This window comes from Physella acuta, unplaced genomic scaffold, assembly GCF_028476545.2.
Source record: "Physella acuta isolate Inbredline_101_S28 unplaced genomic scaffold, ASM2847654v3 ptg000079l, whole genome shotgun sequence".
Taxonomy (NCBI): domain Eukaryota; kingdom Metazoa; phylum Mollusca; class Gastropoda; family Physidae; genus Physella; species Physella acuta.
This window is the reverse complement of record NW_026731599.1, coordinates 2,489,620-2,510,438: the sequence shown is the minus strand read 5'-3', so window position 1 is coordinate 2,510,438 and position 20,819 is coordinate 2,489,620. Positions and strand designations below refer to the sequence as shown.

Genomic DNA, 20,819 nt, shown 5'->3' with positions numbered 1-20,819 from the left:
ACACGCTTATCTTATACACACACGATTACACACACATATAGATACATGTATATATATATATATATATATATATATATATATATATATATATATATATATATATATATATATATATATATATATATATATATATATATATATATATATATATATATATATATATATATATATATATATATATATATATATATATATATATATATATATATATATATATATATATATATATATATATATATATATATATATATATATATATATATATATATATATATATATATATATATATATATATATATATATATATATATATATATATATATATATATATATATATATACGAGCCGACCCGCGGCATATCATACTCCGGTGGTCAATGTTTTTTCTACTTTTCAGTAATTCACAATTTGTGAATTCGACAGTACCAACGCTGCCACTGAAAATATTTCTTTAAAACACTACAAGTAGCTCGTTAAGGACAATAACCCCCCTCCTCCCCCCTCCGTTAAAGTAAACTCCACTTAGTTACCCCCCCCCCCTACGTTTAAAATCGTTTCAAACTTAATTATCTGCCCCTAATAGTCGTCACTAAACCCGGCTCTGCTTGTAAACATTTAGCGTGAACCACAGCTCACCAGACCATGTAGGGGTGGGGGTGTTAGGGAGCGCGCTTACAGCTTGTTTTCTAGCGTCTCCCAGAAGAGAATTATATATCTATATAGCTATACGCACACACACACACACACACACATATATATATATATATATATATATATATATATATATATATATATATATATATATATATATATATATATATATATATACATATATATATATATACATATGCCTATATAGGTTTTATATATATATATATATATATATATATAAGCGGGGAGGGGGCCAAATTGAAAGTTCGCCGCGGGCGCCGGGAAGGGTCGCTACGCCTCTGAGCCAAGCCAAGATCCCGTCGGATAAAAATGTCTGAAAGAAGGCCTGTTTTTGTCTGAAGATAACGCGCGGGTCTTAGCTGCTCCTGACATGCCAGCTTCTAGTCTAGTGACATCATCTAACTTAATCTGAAGACATGTAGATTCTATTCAAATATATTGACCTAGACCTAGTTTTATCCAGATCTAGATCTAGTTTTGTTAGTCTGTTGTTACTTTGACAAACTTCGAGCGGCTAGATTATTTTTGAACATTTTTAAAAACTAGATCTATATTTTTAATCTGCATATTTGTCAAAATTCAAATTAAGAAAGTAACTATTCCCATTTTCAATTTTCTGAGACGAAAAGAGTTTTTTGTTTGTTTTGCTGATGAGACATTTTTAAAAATCAGGCATTCTCATTTCAGCTTAGCCCTAGCTGCCCTAGCTGTTTATAATTTATTTAAAGTGACGCTGCAAGCGTAGGGCCTACGCTAGCATGGGGTTTATCAGCAAATGAAACTTTAGAAAGATCTTCTCTTCTAGCCTGTTGCCGAACCGGCGTCATTCCGGCAAGCTAGGCTACGATCCAAATAATCTAAATATAACCGCTCAAAAAAAACATTGGTACATAACTCAAAAGAAAAATATATTTTACAAAATGTGAATATTTCTAAAACTATAATAATTTAATTTTTAAATCCTATATCTGATTTCCATAGGCCTAAAGAATCCAGACTAGATTCACTGCAGCATCACTTTCAAGATATCACTTCCTTTTCTCGTTATGCTGCGTTGTAGGCTACCTGGACGTAATATTCAATAAACTATTTAGTTGACTAAAAACTTCTATTTCTGGTAGGTGCCATTTTATTTATCATTTAGGATTATTAATGATAACCACCATACTATATCTACGCTACATACCCATTTGCTTAAAAAAGTCAGGCCATTGCCAATCGGCATAGCTGCGCTGATTGTTCGCTCACTCAGCCCCCCCCCCCCCCCCTCTCCCTCCCCCAAACCCTTATTTAATTGAGGAGGTCGACGAGCTTTGGATAGAGCTACCACCCGTATGGAATGCCAAAAGTAGTAGAAATATCGGCCTACAAATCATTGAGCAGCATTACTGAATAAGTGTTTCATGTCGTTAGGGTTTTGCAGCAGCGTCGTGTGGAAATGACCCCTGACCTCAATAGAGTACCATGAATAATTTCGTAATTATGTAGGCTATGGTAGACTGCTTTAAGACTTAGAGGGGATATGCTCCTTAAAAAAAAAATCAAATAAATTTCTGGTTTTTGTCATGATGGATTTCTTGCACTTTTGGATACTTTGTCTATTTTTATATTTAGAAAATAACTTAAGTGAGAAAAAATTGTAGGCCATAGCCCTATGTTTGAAATAGGCCTAACATTTTCATGACCCTATTACTATTAAATAATCAATTTTTCCCAACCTTACAAGCTATCTATGAACAGTTTTATGAGGTAACTACTCGGAAAAAGATTTTTCACCCCAGCATCTCCACCTGGTCGGCAAAAGATAGTTCTGCACATGCGCAGTGACCTTAAGCCTTAATAGCTGAGCTAGGGTTATTGTTGGGGGTTAGGGTTCTGCTGTTGTAAACACATGCATGCGCAGCACCATCCAAAACATCGCCGCGAAGGGAAGTCGTAGTTTCTCTTCATTGTGCATGCATATCATCTAGAATCAGCCAAAGTTTTATATCCTTCATCATATTGTATTTGGCATCATTGGAAAGCTGGATTTCTCATGTAGACCTATTTTAATTTAACTATCTTAATTTCCATCAATTCGGAAACACATTAAGCTTACAATCATCGACTTTGCACTTTACACATATATGGAAATTTTGTGACCTACTTTTTATTACTTATTACTTTGTTTTTCTCAGTTCGGAGGTTTTTAACACTAAAAAGCCTAGGTCCCTACTTCTTTTTTTATTTATTAAACAATGCCAACCATATTTTCAGTAGGCCTAATTGTTCTTCATGCAAAAATACAACTTATGTCACGATGGAATTTTGATGGGTTTGATAGAAAAAAAAGTATATGGTAAATAATATGCAAATTTTGAAACTTTTGAATACTAAAAAGGGCACGATTTTTTAGACCTTGTAAAATTCGTACTATTAGGCCTAGCTATTTCAAAAGGTTGTCTTGACAAAAGTTTTAATATATAGGCCTAGACCTATATAAGCAGTTTAAATCTGATTGCTATAGGCCTAAATAAAATTAATTATAAATAAAATTATAAAAAGCTTTAGCATTTTTTTTAAAAGTACCGAATAATTCGTTTTTTTTTTTTGGGTTTCTATGACGACCAAAATTTTTTTTCAACCCTTTTTTTTTATTTAAAACTTACTTTCATGTGCCAAACATGGTAAAAGTATTCAAAAGGCTTAGGCTTTAGATCTTTTATTGTAAAAAAAAAATAGAAAAAAATAGCGCATATCTGCATAATTACGTCCACTTTGTTTTTGTCCTGATTTGCTTTTTGTTATATCTTATAAAAATGAACTTTTGAGTAGACCTATTTCATCTTAAAATCATGAGTTAGAGGAAGTATTAAGAATTCCATTGGTACCAAAATTATATTTCTGGCTTTAATATGAGAAAAGAAATATTTTTTTTTCTATTTAAAATGTAGGGTCTTATATAAGCCCTGTAAAAAATGAAGCAAGGGGGAAACGAAAATGAAAATTTTATAAAATATGTTTGCAAAATTATAAAACAGGGGTAGTACTTTTAAGTAAATTTGCATTAATAATTGTATAGGCTTGTTTCTGTTTGATGTTATGCTTTATTTTTTTTTAAAAATGCACATTTTTACTTTGACTTATTATATAGGAAATAACAACATGGCAGATAAAGGTCTGAATCTGAAAAAACAATATAGCGTAACTACACAAGATTATTTGCATTTTTCTAATTAGAATAGAACAATTGAGCTTATTCCAAGGCATTGGTAGTGAGTTAAAGAATTTAAATCCTGCCAAACTGGTGTCACCTACCACTAACATCATTGACTTACGTTGGAAAATAGTTTTTTTTTGTCTTATGTTACTAATTTGAGACCTAAGTTTTAGAATTTTATTTTAATGTTCCATGCGATGAGATTTTTCTCTACATATGGTATATAAAAGATAAAAGTCAGATACAGTTTGTCGCCGTTCATCTGAATGCCACGAAACTTTGTAGGTGAGAATACTCTTGAGAAGATTTCTGCTGAATAAAAATAGTAAAAAAAATTTAAGGGGTGGAGCCGAGAGGGTGAGATTTCTAGTCGTTACCTCCCCTAAGTTTAAAATCGTTTCAAACTAAAATATCTGCCCCTAATAGCAGTCACTAAATCCGGCTCTACCATGTGGGGGTGGTAGGGATATGCCTAGAGAGGTAGAGAGGGGGCTGCTTGACGCGCTTACAGCTTGGCGTTTTCTATGGTCTCCATGAAGAGAATTATATATATATATAGATAAGGAAAATATAGCCACCTTAGCCTACTTCAGTACTTAAAAAAAATTGTTGATTCCTGATAGAATTATTAGGTCATAGAATATGCCATATAGACACACTGGGAGCCATCTGTTCTCCCGAAAGATACATGCCCCAAAAAATGTTACTGTTATATACACTTTGTTTTTAAATATGCAGCCTAGACTGCAAGATGGCAGTCGTTGTCATAGTTACCAAGATTTTTCCACCAATTTTTTTAGTGGATATGCATTAAGGTCGTTGTGGTGGGAGAGGGGTTGTGATTACTTGGCTGAATAGGTCTACACATATGACAATTATTGATTATAATTTCACTAGCTGCATAACTATGCTCTGCCAAGGTGAATCTTTTTTAAATGTACCAACTTGAGAACAGAACTGAACACAAAGACAAACGAAAACACAAACCCAACGCAAAAAAAACTAACACACAAACGCAACACATAAACAACTTAAATGCAAACATAAACACATAGTGTTCACACTCTAGCCCGGGGCGCTAAATCACAAGCGTCCGTGGCTCCGGGGGAACTGCCTGATTCAACTTAGTAGTAAACGACTATAATACCCCAACTTATTCATAAATTAAACAAAAGGCAATATTTGAAATATCCGTATTTTACCTACCACGGTGCATTGTATCAATCCATGCTAATTATAACATTCTAACAAAAATGTCCTCTTGCAGGTCCGGAAAATTTGCATTCACATTTTTTTTTATTAGCGTGCTTTCAATTTCTTTTTAAATTACCTCCCCTGTCAAAATTATAAAAGATTTTAATTTAGTTTATTTACCCTACTGTTATTAAAATGTATCTAATTTTTCTAGTAATCTACATGAAAGTATAATTTGTCATTGATCCATTTAATGTTTTAGCAATGTGCGTTAATTTAAAATTTTATTCACTTATGCAAAAGAGAAAAAAAAGTGCCAACTATACAAAATTTTTGGTTCCCAGAAAGAACCGCAACGGAAAAAAGCGCACACAGAAAAAAGCGCAAAGAGAAAAAGCGCAAACGGAAAAAAAACGCACACGGAAAAAAGCGCAAACAGAAACAGAAAAATGCGCAACCAGAAAAACACAACGAAAAATGTGCAAAAGAGCCCTAACAGTCATGTATAAATGTGTCATCTAGTCCATATGGTCTTTGTGCTAAATTTCTCTTTTGCACATTTTTCGTTGTGTTTTTTCTGGTTGTGCGTTTTTCTGTTTCTGTTTGCGCTTTTTTCCGTTTGCGCTTTTTTCTGTGTGCGCTTTTTTCCGTTTGCGCTTTTTTTCCGTTTGCGCTTTTTTCTGTTTGCGCTTTTTTCCGTTTGCGCTTTTTTCCGTGTGCGCTTTTTTCCGTGTGCGCTTTTTTCCGTGTGCGCTTTTTTCCGTGTGCGCTTTTTTCTCTTTGCGCTTTTTTCCGTTTGCGCTTTTTTCCGTGTGCGCTTTTTTCTGTTTGCGCTTTTTTCCGTTTGCGCTTTTTTCTCTTTGCGCTTTTTTCCGTGTGCGCTTTTTTCCGTGTGCGCTTTTTTCCGTGTGCGCTTATTTCCGTTGCGCTTTTTGTTTTGCGCTTTTTTCCGTTGCGGTTCTTTCCGGCCACCAAAATTTTTAGTTATTATATAAATAAACCCTACCCATCCAATTATAAGACACATCTATAGCGATGACGGAAGGAAGGACTGACACACTACCACCTGCATTATATTATAGATTATGTAAATAAACAAGCTTCTTTACTTAAGCTACAATAGTATGGAATTTAAAGTTATTTTAACCCAGCACCTTGTTAGTTTAAAATTACTATTACTCTTAAATGCGTTTTGGACTGTCCTGGTATACCAACATCCATTGTTTTAGGAACTACGGGGCAAGAATAAAAGTTTATAACATCTGAGAATCTGATAGTTCAGGCTAATCAACTATCTGACATTGTTGTCAGATTAAAGCCAGTTTTTAATGTTGTTTTCCCAACTGACAAGTGGTCATCCATTTATGACGTCCACAAAATTTTCGGATTTTAGAGCCCTCTCTCTCTTCCCCCCCGCCCATCCACACGCGTCCACTTTCGACCGAGCCCCCCCCCCCCCCTGTGGACATCCACAAAAATTTAAGAGACCTCTAAAAACTTACTACCAATTTACTATTAATCAGTGACATGTATTGTGTATCTATTTACTGATTCACGGCTATAATATTTTCGATAATGTTTATTATTAGGCCTAAATATTAGAAGTAGAATGTAGCCAGTGGAGAGAAAAATCAGTAGGGTTTCTTTTAAACGCATTTATGACATTAATAAGTCGCAAGGCCTCCTAGGGTTCATGGCTTCTATTATGTTTACTAAATCGCTCGCTTTCCAAAGAGGTGATTTTCTTTTATAAGGGTTCATCCATAAATGACGTCACACTATGGAGGTGCTGGAAGGGGATTTCATAAAGTGTGACGACGCGCTTTGCAATAATGTTAGAAACCGACATAGAGCCGTTGCTTCACGTAGTTAATTTCCTTAAAAACTTCAAACGAAAACCAATCGAGGCCTATTCAAAGCTGTTCATTCTCAGTAAATATTAGAGGAAAAAATGCTGTTTTTTTTTTTTTACAAGCTTTTATTACACTCACTTCCTCGTCAGTCTGTCTGTCTGTCTAGATCGAAACGCCCGTGTGAAATTGCAGGCACTTCTAACTAACAGATACGGTTCGTAATTGGTCGCCTAATTAATTTTTATGAATTAATTAAAATTTGGACCGAATTAGTAGGCAGTTCTACCCACACGGGCCGTGTTGGTCGTGGAGCGAGGGGAGCTCTACGTCACAAGCGCGTCATCTGGTTCCATAGGCGCGCGATGGTTTTTAGTCGGGTCAGCATTCTAGTTCTTTACCCCTAGACTACGCCATCCCATAATACTGTGACACGTATAGTAAAACTAATCATATTATTAAAGCAAAACTGTTTTTCAAATTGTGTATCATATCTTTGTTGCTACACTATATTGTCTTAACATGCGTATTACTCGTTAATACTAAAAAGTATAAAAATAATAAATACATAAAAACGTTTATAATTACAAGCTTTTATAAATGCACTAAAAAGAAGAAAATAATACAATTTTAATTAAATATAAAATAATTTTTGAAAATATAATAAATCTGCGGTTACTTTATATATAAAAAAAATACTTTCTTTAAATATATTAATGCACTACTATTTATATCACTATAATTAAAAGCGTGGGCCGCTATAATAATAAGTATTTAAATAAAACAAGCGGCCCATGCTTTTAATTATAGTGATATAAATAGTAGTGCATTAATATATTTAAAGAAAGTAATTTTTTTTATATATAAAGTAGCCGCAGATTTATTATATTTTTAAAAATTATTTTATATTTAATAAAAATTGTGTTATTTTCTTCTTTTTAGTGCATTTATAAAAGCTTGTAATTATAAACGTTTTTATGTATTTATTATTTAAATTGCAGTTTTGAAGTGTGACGTCATTTTAGGTGTCCTGGTTTTTAACGAAGATTAGTGACGATCGGCAGGGAGTGTAGGCAACAAACGTCAAATATCTTGACGTTACTTATAAAACAGGTGTAGGTTAAATCCAGTGCTTTATTTACATGCTGCGCTGTTGTTTTAGTTTCACGTTTTACATGCAGGATAAGACTTTGTTTGTTTTAAATTGTAAGCACGTCGATCTTAAATTCAACCCGTGGACGTCCACACGCGTCCACAAAAGTCGATTTTTGAACCCCCCCCCCCCCCCCCCCCCCGTGGACGTCATACATGGATGACACCCCCCCCCCCCTCCCCCCCCGTGTAAAGCTAGCAGAAGTGAGAGGTCATGTGTCACTCTTCAACAAAGGCATGACTCTCTGAAGATACACGGTACAAAAATCAATGTATGTTGTGTTAACATTGCTCCCTGCCATTAGAAGTTCATCTTTCCTCTGTGGTGATTAGTTGCCAGTAGGTATAATTAATGTTGTTTGATAAAAATTGCCTGCGCGAATTGATGTTTCGATTATGCCTCAACTTTTGTCTTGAGACTGCTGCGTGGCATTCGATCGTTTCAAGAACAAAGAGCTGGCTTATTTTTAAATGCTAAAGGTAGCGCTTAACATTGATCGGAGGAGGGGAGAAGTATCGATATTTTTGAAACCTTGGCTAGGACCTATTATAGAGCCATATCAATCAGCTCTTTGTTGGCATTTTTAAAATAACTCGTCAAAGATTTCATTTCAGATTGTCTAAATACATTTAGACATGGGGCCGTAATAAAGGTAGTTTTAAATAATGGGTAGACCTCGGCAAGCAACCAGGCTATTGTACAGTTGTTTTAGGTTAGTCGTTATTGTTAATATTTTAATGTTTGGCAGACGCCGTTATGCGATAAGTTGCTGGATCGACGTCGTTGTGTAGATAGTTGTTGGGTAGACGTCGTTGTGTTGGTAGTTGATGAGTAGACGTCGTTGTGTGGATGGGTAGACGTCGTTGTGTGGGTAGTTGATGGGTAGACGTCGTTGTGTGGGTAGTTGATGGGTAGACGTCGTTGTGTTGGTAGTTGATGGGTAGACGTCGTTGTGTGGATGGGTAGACGTCGTTGTGTGGGTAGTTGATGGGTAGACGTCGTTGTGTTGGTAGTTGATGGGTAGACGTCGTTGTGTGGATGGGTAGACGTCGTTGTGTGGGTAGTTGATGAGTAGACGTCGTTGTGTGGGTAGTTGATGAGTAGACGTCGTTGTGTGGGTAGTTGATGGGTAGACGTCGTTGTGTTGGTAGTTGATGGGTAGACGTCGTTGTGTGGATGGGTAGACGTCGTTGTGTGGGTAGTTGATGAGTAGACGTCGTTGTGTGGGTAGTTGATGAGTAGACGTCGTTTTATGGGTAGTTGATGGGTAGACGTCGTTGTGTTGGTAGTTGATGGGTAGACGTCGTTGTGTGGGTAGTTGATGAGTAGACGTCGTTTTATGGGTAGTTGATGGGTAGACGTCGTTGTGTTGGTAGTTGATGGGTAGACGTCGTTGTGTGGGTAGTTGATGAGTAGACGTCGTTGTGTGGGTAGTTGATGAGTAGACGTCGTTTTATGGGTAGTTGATGGGTAGACGTCGTTGTGTTGGTAGTTGATGGGTAGACGTCGTTGTGTGGATGGGTAGACGTCGTTGTGTGGGTAGTTGAGTAGACGTCGTTGTGTGGGTAGTTGATGGGTAGACGTCGTTGTGCGATTAGCTGCCAGGGATGTGACTTTTCCGAATTTTAGCGGAAATCCGATTTTTCCGTTTCAGCTGCAATTTTCCTCCGCTGATTTCATTTTTGCCGAATTTTTCCGCCGATCTTCGATTTTTACCGAAGTTTTAAAAATTAGGAAAAAAAAACGAAAATGATATTTACGGAAACGGCCGACTTGTGCATTCCATATATTCATATTTAAATCGAGTATTACAGTACTTAGGTCAAATATGCACATTTCTTTTTAATTAGACGATTGCGCTAGGTCTGACGGTGCTAGATTAAGATGAAATATAGATCTAGGTCAAGATTCAGAATTTCTGCGAATTTCAGTATTTTTCAGAACGCAATTTTTTGGTCCAAATTTTCCGCTGATATCAGTTGAATATTTATCAAAAACACGGGAAAAAAGTACTCTAAAATAATGTCTTTCTTCAAATGAAACTCGCATCTCCCTAGCCTGGTAATCTAGCTATCGATATAGCCTAATTTATCTTTCTGTATTTTAACCCACCCAAATCTACAGTTTCTCTCTGATTTTATTTTATTTAGCTATCTAAAATTAATATTAAAATCCTTGCAAAAGGTGACTATGAGGACTAGACTACCCCCACCCCCCCCCCCCTTGTAGCAACCGTGGCTCTTGTGACCTCACCTTGACCCCCAAGTACGTGTTTGGTACTGCTTGTGGGGGAAAAAATTAAAATGACGTCACAGTAATTTCAAATAGCTGTTCCTGCAATACCTATGCTATAGGCCTACAGATTTTAAAAAAAAACTGAACTCAACGTGACTCCGAAGAAAAAATACGACATGGACTGTTATTAATAAGGGGTCTTCCATAAACAACGTCACACTCGTAGTGGGGGGGGATCCGTAATTTTGTGACGTGTGATGAGGGGGAGGGGGTCAGATAGTGTGACGTCATATTTTTTTATTTTAAAAAAGTAATTAAAACTGAGTTTTAGCCGCTATTACGCGTTTTAGAAAACTTTAAAAAAAAAATTGTAATATAAATTTATTACAATACCCTACGTTGGTCGAGCTCAGTCAATATTTTAGAAAAAAAATCGATGTTTAAAAAAAAATTCAATATTGAGGAGGGGGAGCGGTTGTTGGCTGAGGTGTGACGTCATTTTAGGGGGGAGGGGTCTGTCTTTTGTGATGGAGAGGAGAGGGGAGGTAAAAATCGTAAAAAAAAAACGTGACGTCATTTATGGATGACCTCAAACAATTTACAGTTAAGCCATTCCAAAAACAAAAATAACAATGTGGTTTGGCTATCGAAATGGTTAACTTTGGTTCACATATCAGACCCTTTCTAATTTCAGCTAATCTGGTCAATTTCATTTTCCATCACCTGAACCCAAAACTTTCAAATTACAATTAATCTGAATCTAGGCATTTTACAGTTGAAGATTAACATTTTTACCATGCCAATCTTTAAAAGAATATAATATATAATATATATATATAAGGCATAATTTAAAATTGAAAACAAAAGTGTAACTAGACTACATTAGTACACTTTAAATTAGCTAAATGTTGAACTTAATTGCCACTTTTGTTACATTGTAATTTTAAAAAAAAAAAGTTGTTTATAAGTTAAACATTAAATTGCAATTCGACAAGACTTTCAATGTCATTTTAGAGTAACATAAACTTCTTTTATTTATAATATTAGCTATATTAAACGATTAATTAGAACAGTAATGGCGTGCGACAGCTTTAACTGCGATTTAAAAAATAGATAAAACATATTGAGTTCTTGTCCGAAGAAAATTTCCTAATTTTTTTCCCTGGTCTGGTCACATCCCTGTTAGCTGTGCCTGTCACCTGGAGAAAGTTGTTGTCTCCATGGTCACACGGATGTCCTCGGCTGTCTGTTGGGCGTGTCCATATTGATTAGAAAAATATCCTTTCCTGTTGGTTGGCGCGCAGGTGAGGTGAACAGTTCAGCAAATGGTTGGGTTTATTCTATCCTAGGTGACACGGACTAATAAAGGTACGCTTCATTTTGTTCTAGTTTGACCCCGGTGGACATCATCTAGGCCGTTATTAACAATGGCTTGGTGTCCTCAATGTTGCGATGTAATACAGTGGCGCCACTACAGTGGTGCGGTTACTACTAGATAGTCATTAAGCTCTGGTTCACACCATGATACAAGCCCTATGGTTGTGTTCAGCAGTATTTAGCTTCTGTATAGCCTGCTGCAAATGATTTCAACAGTAACTGTTACACGGGGTATTAAGTACTGAAAGTTAACTTTGTTATGGGGGGGGGGGGGGTAGGCTTGCGTGAGGGCTATGCAACAGAAATCTGGCCCACACAATGTGGTGACTACATCAGTCAAATTTTGTAACGAAGTCGTTAAGCAAAATAAACCTGTACGATCCTGCTTGCAGTATAACCGCTGATTTCTCTTATCCCCACACCCTTTATTGCAGCCCAAAGTTTTTTTATCGCCTGTATAATGTTTAATAACCCATCCTCATCTGTAAATGCCATGTGTGTACCATTGATGACTAGCGAGAAAACATACATCCTTTGTTGAAGCGGTCTATTGATTAGTAATTAATTGTCGAGTACCAGGTGCATCGAGGATTCGATGATTGTTATTAGACGTTTTTGTTTAGGCTGACATCTGTCTCAAGATTTTCTGTTTTGTGCTTGTTTCATTCACTTGTTTCCAAGTCGTGTTTGTTTCATTCAGCGGTGTGTGCTGAAGTCTGTTGTTTGGGGTCATCCATTTATGACGTCCACACGGGGGGGGGGGGGGTCCGAAAAAACTGACTTTTGTGGACGCATACAGACTTTTATAAGGGAAAAAAATGGATTTTTGTGGGGGGGGGGGGGGGGGTCCAAAATCCAAAAACATTGTGGACGTCATAAATGGATGACCCCTATCAGCGGTGTGTGCTGAAGTCTTTTGTATCACCGGTGTGTGCTGCCCTATTGTGTGCTGCCCTATTGTGTGCTGCCCTATCACCGGTGTGTGCTGCCCTATCACCGGTGTGTGCTGCCCTATCAGCGGCGCGTGCTGCCCTATCAGCGGCGCGTGCTGCCCTATCACCGATGTGTGCTGAGGTCTGTTGTATTAGCGGCGCGTGCTGATTTTTGTTGTATAATCGGTGTGTGCTGAGGTCTTTTATGCTAACGATTGAAATGGTTAAAACTTGGGTGTCCTTAATACTTTAGCTTGGTACGCAGAATGTATTATACCTTACGCTGTATCAAATGTTGTGAGCTTGTTCTCTCATGTCGGTGTATACTGCCTTTATAATCATCAGATTTCCTGAAGCAAGACAAACAAGAACATGTCTGATATAGAAGATAGTGAGTATTTTATTATTTTTTTAAAATTTTCTCCTTGCTCTATGTTCACGTGTGACGAGGCTGACATAAAAGCCGCTGGTGTTTGGTTGGTCTGCCAGTGCTAACCTTCGTCTTGTCACAACACGTGCAATGAGGGAGGAGTGGATGGGGATCGATTGTGAGCTCCCAATCTCTTGTAAACCTGGCGTGCCGCCATTGGCTGTCTCCGGGTAACCTGCATGTCAACAAGATGGCATCTTGCAGGTAGAGAGAGGGCGAGCCCAGGTAATGAAAGCTCTGCCTTGAGCGTGTGACTACTACTTTGGTTAGCGTCACTCAGTGAATGAGTACAAGATTTCTTTAGGTGCTTCTGACGGTCCTTTTACAATAGGCTACTGTACCTAGTGGAGACTTGTATTAGCTTTGTGCTTTTTGTATCCTGTGTGCTACCAGATTAGAAAAAAAGGTATTCACTAGCTTTATAAATTAGCAGTTTCTACAAATTTCAATTGCATGAACATCATTTCAGCATTTTTAAAATGTAACAAATTGTTGCATATATTATTTTTTTAGTTAAATATTTTTCTCTTTGGGTTTTTTTTTTCTATCTTTTTTGAGGTGGTGTGGTTAAATTGTTTAATAAAATCAATCAATTGGTTTCTTTCAATATACTCAGAAAAAAAAAAGAATCTAAAAGCAAATTGTATTTTGTTCAGTTGATTCCCAATTTTCCATATAGTGAACATTATGTTTATTTCAAAGTTGTCTTTGCCAAAATGTGTTAATGTTGACAGTTAAACTAAAAGTAACAAAGTCTGATTAAGAGAAAAATATTATTAGTTTTGACTTAACGAGCCTCCCCACTTTGGTCTGTTTTGCTACTGTGAAAAAAAGAATTGTGACTAGGTATTGATCTGGCTGCATCCAGTGAAATGATTCATACCTGTCTGATCCAGGGAAACATTGGCTTGGCTAGCAACTCTAGCCATTGGTCTTTGCACTAAGTATTTTTTTTACATCCATTCTTTTTCTCAGTATTATCCAATTTTAACAAAATGGTGTTGATTGTCTAGGTAGAATTAAAAGACCCAGGGATGAAGAGGGTGGCGAAGAAGAAGTGGACCTGCCCAAGCGACGAAGAGGGGAAGGACCTCGGATCGAATTGCGCATCCTCATGCAGAGCAAGGCAAGTTATATGTCTGTTCTTAGACTAATTGACACTAAACTTAAAATGTCTATGTGGTGTATTAGTTTTATGTACCACTAATTAGTGTAATTATTTCTTGAATTGAACAGAATGCTGGCGCTATCATTGGAAAAGGTGGAGCCAACATTAACAGGTTGAGAAATGATGTAAGTTTCATTTAATTTTATCAGGTTGTTTTTTGTTTGTTTGTTTTTTATTTTTTTATTTTATAAATCATTGAGGCTAACCAAGAAAATCATTGCATTTCAATATATAGGATACAGTTCTTATGTGTTGAGTTGTATGTTACTGTGATTTATTTTATATTACAAAACAAATTTTTGGTTACAATCTTAAAAATTGAAAGAATTTTTTTCAATTTACTTTCTTTGTTGTCTTACTTGTGCAAATGTGTGTAGACATTGGAATAACATTTGCCAACTGGCACACAAATCTAAATGTATATGCTCATTGTTTATGGATTTTTTGTTGTTAAGAATTTTAGCCATGGCATGCCAAAGTACCATCTTCAGTGGTATACATTTTAATGCCTTGTCAACTGTAGTTTTATTGCTTAAGGGTCTCAATCCCTCAGTCCTCTCAATTATCAGGGGCCCCATATCTTTCGAATTAAATATCCCTTTCTTTTATTTCAGGTGATTGTCTTTATAGCTAATATCATTTTCTAATATTTATTTACAAATTTTGAAAAATATGTTCTACCTTGTGTGGCATTTGCTGATTAAATTAAATATAGTTTTTATTAATGGCCACGATTTAATAATCTCAACTTTCAATGTTGCTTAACTGAATTACCTTTTCCACTTCCCTCGCAACTTAAATTCATTCCCAATCAAAACAACATCCCGATCCTCGACCCCTGACCCGACCCTGGATTGTTCCTGACCCTGGTCCTTCCCGGTGCAGTACAAAGCCAGTGTTACAGTACCAGATAGCAACGGTCCCGAACGGTAACCACCACTACCCTGATATCCAATTTTCTATTATGTTTTAATCAAACTTTTCATCATTGCAAACTCCACTCTCTACTTCCACTACTATCACCAACCCACTACCCACTTGGTAAATCTTTAAAAACCCACCCTACCAACCCATCCCATCCCTCATTTACTTAAAATTATTACAATAAAAAAGAAACAAGCAAAACTCTCACTTCATTCATTTCCATGTAGGCCCAGTACATGTATATAAACATCCTTCCACAATATTTTTCACATTCTCCATACACTCTTAAGGTAGGGGACGTTCATGGTCAAACATTTTAGCTTAAGTTAATTTATGGGGACTGCTATAAACAAGTAAATAAGTTGGCTAGCCCATCATCCATTAAAACTTGTAGTCATGTAAACAACCCTGTTCAGTACAGCTAGTAGTTAATTCATGTGTAATCTTTTTTCAGAGTTCTATCCATTGGAGCTGAATTGGGCACAGTCCTTGACATGCTTTTAGACATTTTACCAGAAATGGAAGATGTAAGTACCTATCATTTGTTTAGTTGCATGGTACTTTTTTTAATAAGAACATGAGCAATATACATCGTTGAATAATATATGCATGAACATAAAAAAAAAGCATGAACCTGCTAAGGTACTATAACCAAAAAGATGAGTAAAACAAATAAACATGAACTTACAATGGAACAGTCAAATAAAGATGAAATAAAACAGTTAAATAAACATGAAATAAAACAGTTAAATAAACATGAAACTGATGGTCAGTATGTAATATTTGTTCTCATCTAAATCTATTATAAAATGTACTTTCAGTCAAGAAATAAAAGAAATGATTCTGAATCTGAACTTCGAATGATTGTCCATCAAAGTCAAGCTGGTTGTATCATTGGCAGGCAGGGCTTTAAAGTGAAGGAGCTCAGAGAAGTAAGAAAGATTTTGTCTTTAAGCTGGGTGGAATACTTGAAAATAAAGCCAGTGAACCAAATTCAGACTTATTCTGGGTTCACCACACACCCTTACATTGATCAGCTAAGGAATAATCCTTGTAATAATTTAAGTTTAGCTAAATTATTCTTTTATTCCTTTGGGCTAACTAACAATCCTTGTGTTAAGTCTCTCATTGTTAATTACATTTTTCAGAAAACTGGAGCAAATATTAAAGTGTTTTCAACTTGTTGCCCTAACTCCACTGACAGGGTAGTGGCTATCACAGGCAAACCAAAAATTGTTGTTGGTTGTATTGAAGAGATTATAGAGCTGTTACAACAGGTATTGGCAAATATTTATCTTCAAATTTCACAAGTATATGAACATCTTTAGATATTTTGGTACACAGACAAGGCAGTTCATTATACACTAAGATTAGAGCTGAAGATTTTTTTAAAATTTTAAATAATTTTTTTTTTAAACTTGTCAGTTAAAAAAAAAAATTGTTATAATTAAACATTTTTAAACTTTAAATGACAAATCATTTTAAATAATTAAGATACATTTTCTTTTTCTTTAATAGTAAAAGTGTAAGGGCTCAATATAAATGAATTTATTACATGTTAATGACCAACATTTTACCCTTAATTTATAATTTGTCATGTATGACTATGATATGGTGGACCATTGGTATGTTGAAGTTTGCCATTACTTTGCAAGCTGATTATAATCTAACCTTGTATACTTAAAAACATTAACTCTAGTTATAGCCTCCATTTCTGTTATGAAATTTAAAATGCTTAGAACAATTTCTTATTAATGTTATTTTTTTTTTAAGAAAGCTGTGTTTGGTTAATTTAAGCATCTAGGCATTGTTGTTGAAAATAAATTGTTGTGCAAGGATTAAAGTAATCAGTGAGGTAGATATATTGATTCAAAATAGAGATAAAACTTGTGAATAAATGGGAAAAGTAACATTGCTATATAGCTGGTTTCAAAATATAGTCTGATCAGGCTGATTTATCTTGGTACAGGCTCCACCAAAAGGTCCAATCAACCCATATGACCCATCATTTAGTGATGAATTTCTAGCACCGGAATATGGAGGCTTCATTACTGGAGATATCAGAGCAAGTAAAGGTTTACCACGTGGTGCTGCTCCGCCTCCTAGAGGTCTGAGGGGTGCCTTGCGGGGAAGAATGTAAGTTGCACATTGTAGCACTGTTCTTGTGACGTTACAGTAAAAAAAAACTGTTGTGAATCTTGAATGTTTAAATTTCTCTTTTCAGGGGCATGGAAGGATTTGGTATGGGTGGAGGTATGGACTTTGGCAGAGGAGGCATGCGAGGGGGTATGCGTGGTGGTATGAGAGGAGGAAAATCTTTTGGAGGAGGCATGGGAGGTGACATGGAGCCATCAATGGGCAGGGGCTCTGCTTTCGGAAGAGGCGGATCAATGAGGTGTGTAATTTATGATGTCCACTTATAGTATTTTGATACAACACACACATTGATTTTATCTTATTTCTTTGTTCCATTTTCCATAAAATAATTTCTAAATATAATATACATTAAAAGCGTTAGTAATTTTTGTTCTCATAGAAGAGTTAATATTGGCAAGTTAATTTCAAAGTTTAAGGCATTAACCCTTAAGCGCTGTCACAATCGCCACGTCCCAAAGCCTGAGGGTTAGTGTTATAAAATAAGAAATTAAACAAAACCATACCTTTAACCTTATTTAACACATAACATAAAATGTAAAAATAATCAGGAATTTTAAAATGTATTTATTGTACTGTTATCTTGTGAAATAAAAAAGAAAAGAGTCTTTAAAAATCAGTTTTCTGAGTGTCTGTCTGATTTTTCCAGTCAAGTAGCTTTATAGTTTCCATTGAACTTAACCAATGAAATCGTCATCGACACCAATTTTCTACTGGTAGAATATATTCTTCATCATTTTCATTATTACACTCTTCTTAAAAGTTAAGCTATTTAATTATAGCATCTAGGATCCCCAATCTGGTCACATCTCATTTATTTCAGCTCAGGATGTGGGGGGAAAAAGTCTTAATATTTTAAAATGTGTAATAAAAGAACTACATATCCCAATAGTGAAAGGGGATTCGTTTTTTTATTTCATCCAAAATTTTAATCACAGCATATAATAACTGAAATCCCACTAAATAATGAAAAAGGTTTTTAAAAAGCAGCTTTCTGCTGTGTTAGTGGTTTATTGGTAGGGGCAGCATATGAGGTTAAAAGGTTACGCTAAAATATCCATTTTCCAACATCTTTTGTTGTGTTAATGTCCCTTTTAAAAAAGTATAATCTAACAGTTTCATTGTGCCATGAATTGATTTGATTGATATGTTGTTTACAATTAAGAAATACATTTTAAGTGTGATTAAAATTTTTATTTTTTCAGGGGAAACATGAATGCCAATAACATGGGTCTTGGTAGGGGTAAGTTTTTAAAAAAATATTAAGTTTGATCACTCATAACAATGTTGACATTTGTTTGTATTCACTTGATAATTCTCTTCTAAAGGTATGGGTGGTGGGGGCTTTGGAGGTGGAGGTTTTGGTGGAGGAATGCAACAAGATTTCAGTGGAGATATGGTAAGATATACAGCATCTATCAGTCTTACCTGTACTGGCTTTATAAAATGGTTAGGTCCACATAATTCTAATGAAATATTAAAGTGATGTAGCAGCCTTTTGGTGTATTTTAAAGATGTTTCTGTATTTACTTTACACAGACAAACTTAGGTGGAGGTCAGGGAATGGCTTTTGGTGATGAAGAATGTGAAACTACTCAAGTTACAATACCCAAAGATGTAAGTTTGCTTGATGATTGTTTCATACTGTTCTCTATCAACAAAGTCTGATGTCTAACACTGTTCAATGGCAAATTTGTTTTTTTAAACCCAAGAATTTAAGTATTCATTGCTGATGGTTAGATGGAATTTATTTTTTCTTTCTGTTAGCTGGCTGGTGCTATTATTGGAAAAGGTGGTAGTCGTATCACAGACATAAGAAGGAGATCTGGTGCTATGATAGTTATTGATGAACCGTTACCAGGATCAAATGATCGTATTATCAGCATAAGTGGAACACCAGACCAGATTCAAAATGCTCAGTACTTATTGCAAATGAGGTATGTGTTAAGAATGTTTTTTACTGCCAGAATCCTGTGGATAATTATGGCTCATCAAATTTTTCACTTGTTCATCTTGAATTAAAGTTCTTAAGTATCTATCATTGTTATAAAATATTAAACAAGTTAATATTCAGTAATCTATATAACTAAATCTCTTATTTTTATAGGCAGGGATAATTTTTTTCCCTTCAAGGACAATTTTCCCACCACAAATTACAAAATTAACCATATCTTTTATTAACAATAATGTTTATTAGAAAAAACCTGTAAATGGTGTGATTTGATTTTTAAATTTAAAACATAGCTTTGCATCCTATTACCTGCATGGAAAAATTTCCTAACTTCTTAGGTGTTCAGCTATGCTGATTAACATTACCATTGACATCTACCAAAAACTGTGTACTCAGATAAAGAAATTTATAGGGCTTTTATATTGAGTTAATTTAAAAATGTGAATTCTCTTTTTTTCTCTATCTTTGTACATGGAAATTGGGGATGTCAACTGAGACTTGTCAAGTTACTTAACATTAACACAAACTCTAACATAAACTCTCAGTGGTGAATCAATATTTTTTAAATAATTGAATTGTTTTATCTTATATTTTGATGACTTTGTCAATTATCAGCAGTTGAAACAGGATTCTACAGCATGATAAAATACTGGCAAATAAAGATAACCGCTAGAAAATGTTTTTAATACATTAATCATTATAGATAGAATTATAAGAATTGATTCCATATATATTTTATGCATGATGCTGATATATTATGAGAGTGGAGTTAATATTCCTAGCTCTGGAGATTACTGGAATGGATTTTAATAGTGCATTTTTAAATGCTTGCTTTGTTTTTGAATGCCAGATTTAGGTGTTACATGGTTTTTGGCCTAGTTTCATAAAGTTAAATTGTTTTATGACTTAAATAAAAGCTCTAGAGAATGTCAAGTTTTATTGCAATTACACTTTTTGCTTGTCATTTTTCACTTACTTGCTTGCTGCATTAACCACAAACTGTAACTGGTGATGGGCTGCTAATGCACTAATACTCCCCGGCTGTTGTGGTCTGGAAGACTAGTGATTTAGTTGTTTTACATTGGAATGAACAATAAATCACAATCTTCTCTGACTACGGCAGTCAGCTAACCACTGATTGGCTTGGTGCATGTTTTTTCTACAATTGTTAACTTTATAATTAGGAATGCTTGGCTGTGTTACAATGATTTAATTTCTTGCCATCTCTTATTTAACGACATGACATCTCTTATTTCAGTGTCAAACAAAATTCCAGCAAATTTTAAAGCAGCACCAGTTGATCCTGTTGACAGATGCGAGGGATGCAAAAAAAACTGGCTTTTTCATTGTACATAATCTCCTAATGGTCCACTATGTCTATTTTGTTTTAAAGAGCCGCCATTTTAATGTACTCTTATCAGTTCCATGTTTAGCTAAATGATTTTTAATTTAAAAATAAACTTTTGTTCCTGTAAAAGACTTTGCCTATCTTTATTACTTAATGTATTGACATTTTTTTTTTCCATATAAGAGGCATTTCTTAATGTAGATAATATAAAATAATTAAGCCTCAAATAGGTT

General features: G+C 35.1%; 1 protein-coding gene across 3 annotated transcripts; it reads left to right on the top strand.

The window, feature by feature from the left end:
• The first annotated feature begins 1,655 nt into the window (after positions 1 to 1,655).
• Positions 1,656 to 20,736, top strand: LOC131955861 (heterogeneous nuclear ribonucleoprotein K). 3 transcript variants are annotated; one of them, XM_059320157.1, is made up of 15 exons: positions 1,656 to 1,788; positions 12,957 to 13,002; positions 14,055 to 14,167; positions 14,278 to 14,334; positions 15,095 to 15,138; positions 15,588 to 15,660; positions 15,955 to 16,065; positions 16,282 to 16,410; positions 17,103 to 17,269; positions 17,358 to 17,528; positions 18,493 to 18,524; positions 18,616 to 18,686; positions 18,827 to 18,904; positions 19,055 to 19,224; positions 20,497 to 20,736. In XM_059320157.1, the coding sequence occupies exons 2-15, from the start codon at positions 12,984 to 12,986 to the stop codon at positions 20,522 to 20,524; spliced, it is 1,263 nt and encodes a 420-aa protein (XP_059176140.1). In that variant the 5' UTR covers positions 1,656 to 1,788; positions 12,957 to 12,983; the 3' UTR covers positions 20,525 to 20,736. The 3 variants fall into 3 exon arrangements, with proteins under 3 accessions (XP_059176140.1, XP_059176136.1, XP_059176150.1); XM_059320153.1 differs by having other exon boundaries at positions 18,493 to 18,530; XM_059320167.1 differs by lacking the exons at positions 1,656 to 1,788; positions 12,957 to 13,002; positions 15,095 to 15,138 and having other exon boundaries at positions 14,095 to 14,167; positions 18,493 to 18,530.
• Positions 20,737 to 20,819: the final 83 nt, after the last annotated feature.

Excerpts from the sequence above, each read along its gene's own strand:
- LOC131955861 (XM_059320153.1), top strand. Across the intron at positions 16,411-17,102 it reads TTATAGAGCTGTTACAACAG|GCTCCACCAAAAGGTCCAAT; the intron begins GTATTGGCAAAT and ends ATCTTGGTACAG. Across the intron at positions 19,225-20,496 it reads CAGTACTTATTGCAAATGAG|TGTCAAACAAAATTCCAGCA; the intron begins GTATGTGTTAAG and ends CTCTTATTTCAG.